The sequence below is a fragment of the Theropithecus gelada genome, chromosome 7b (genome assembly GCF_003255815.1).
Source record: "Theropithecus gelada isolate Dixy chromosome 7b, Tgel_1.0, whole genome shotgun sequence".
Classification (NCBI taxonomy): Eukaryota; Metazoa; Chordata; class Mammalia; order Primates; family Cercopithecidae; genus Theropithecus; species Theropithecus gelada.
Window position 1 is genome coordinate 20,678,501 of NC_037675.1, and position 1,811 is coordinate 20,680,311.

The following is a 1,811-nucleotide window of genomic DNA, read 5'->3' on the forward strand; positions in this document are numbered from 1 at the left end:
CATAGTGTGTTTCATAATGGCTATAGAAATTATATTCCCAACAACAGTGTACAAGGGTTCCTTCACTTCACAGCCTTGTCAAGGCTTGTTATCTGTTGTCTTTTTGGTAATAGCTATTCTGACAGGTCTGAGATAGTGTCTCATTGTCATTTTAATCATATCCTTAATGATTAGTGATAAGATTTTTTATATACCTGTTGGTCATTAGGTTGGTTTTAATGCTAAAGTGGAAATAGACTTTTATAACTTTGACTTCTTTCTTTCTAGTTTATTAATATGATTATTATTTACATTTTCTGCTGTTGTTCTCTTCAGGTACCACTGCTAACAAAGCCAGTGGTTGGGGCAAATCACTCTGTGGTGTCAGTTTGTGTTCCTGGGACTCACCAATTCCTGGGACATCCGACTTCTCCTCCTTGTGTTCTCCTCCATGTTTTACATGGCCAGTATGATGGGAAACTCTCTCATTTTGCTCACTGTGACTTCTGACCCTCCCTTGCACTCCCCCATGTATTTTCTGTTAGCCAACCTCTCCTTCGTTGACCTGGGTGTTTCCTCTGTCACTTCTCCCAAGATGATTTACGACCTTTTCAGAAAGCGCAAAGTCATCTCCTTTGGAGGCTGCATCGCTCAGATCTTCTTCATCCACATCATTGGTGGTGTGGAGATGGTGCTGCTCATAGCCATGGCCTTTGACAGATACGTGGCCATATGTAAGCCCCTCCACTACCTGACCGTTATGAGCCCAAGAATGTGCATGTTCTTCTTAGTGGCTGCCTGGATGACGGGCCTTATCCACTCTGTAGTTCAGTTGGTTTTTGTAGTAAACTTGCCCTTCTGTGGTCCTAATATATTGGACAGCTTTTACTGTGACCTTCCTCGGTTCATCAAACTTGCCTGCACAGACACCTACCGACTGGAGTTCATGGTTACAGCCAACAGCGGATTCATCTCTTTGGGCTCCTTCTTCATACTGATCATTTCCTATGTTGTCATCATTCTCACTGTTCAGAAACACTCAGCTGGTTTATCCAAGGCTCTGTCCACACTTTCAGCTCACATCAGTGTGGTAGTTTTGTTCTTTGGTCCTTTGATTTTCTTCTATACATGGCCATCTCCCTCCACACACCTGGATAAGTTTCTGGCCATCTTTGATGCAGTTCTCACTCCTGTTTTAAATCCTATCATCTACACATTCAGGAATCGAGAAATGAAGATGGCAATGAGGAAAGTATGCAGACAACTGGTAAATTACGGGAAGATATCCTAAGTCATGGCTTGTATTGTGAGTGTCTTTATTAACTATTGAAGTTTATTGCTGAAGCTTCTCTTTGTCCTACCTTAATTTGATCATCCACATGGATATTGGGTCTATTTTTTCATTTAGGAGGGAGGGAAATTTGCTTCTGAAAAGAGAAAAAAGTTACATATAAATTATTTAGAAACCAAATATTAAAGTTTTGAGCCTTAATTCCTAAGAGTAATTATTAGAAATATGTAAGATGGAAGGCTATTTGAAGGCCTCTGAAAAGGGAGAAATATCTCCTTCATCCACTGTAATTCAGTATGACCTTAAATTGACTATATCTGCAAAGACAAACGTTTGCAAAGAAGGCCACCTTCACAGTACTCAGTGTTAGAATTTTAACATACCTATTTGGTGAACACAAATCAAACCACAACAGTAGTATAGGTAGTACAAATATCTGAGAATAGAAATGATTGTAGTATAGTTACCTATTTATCAGAGTAAAACTATTTTTAAAACAAAGTTAGAAGTAACCTTTGAAATCCACTATGTTTTTTGAAAT

General features: G+C 39.1%; 1 protein-coding gene across 1 annotated transcript; it reads left to right on the forward strand.

Annotated features, from left to right (window-relative positions):
• Positions 1–342: 342 nt before the first annotated feature.
• On the forward strand, positions 343–1,270 carry LOC112629245 (olfactory receptor 4F3/4F16/4F29-like). The gene has a single exon (XM_025392770.1). It carries the CDS (start codon positions 431–433, stop codon positions 1,268–1,270), a length of 840 nt encoding a protein of 279 aa, XP_025248555.1. The 5' UTR covers positions 343–430.
• The last annotated feature ends 541 nt before the right edge of the window (positions 1,271–1,811 follow it).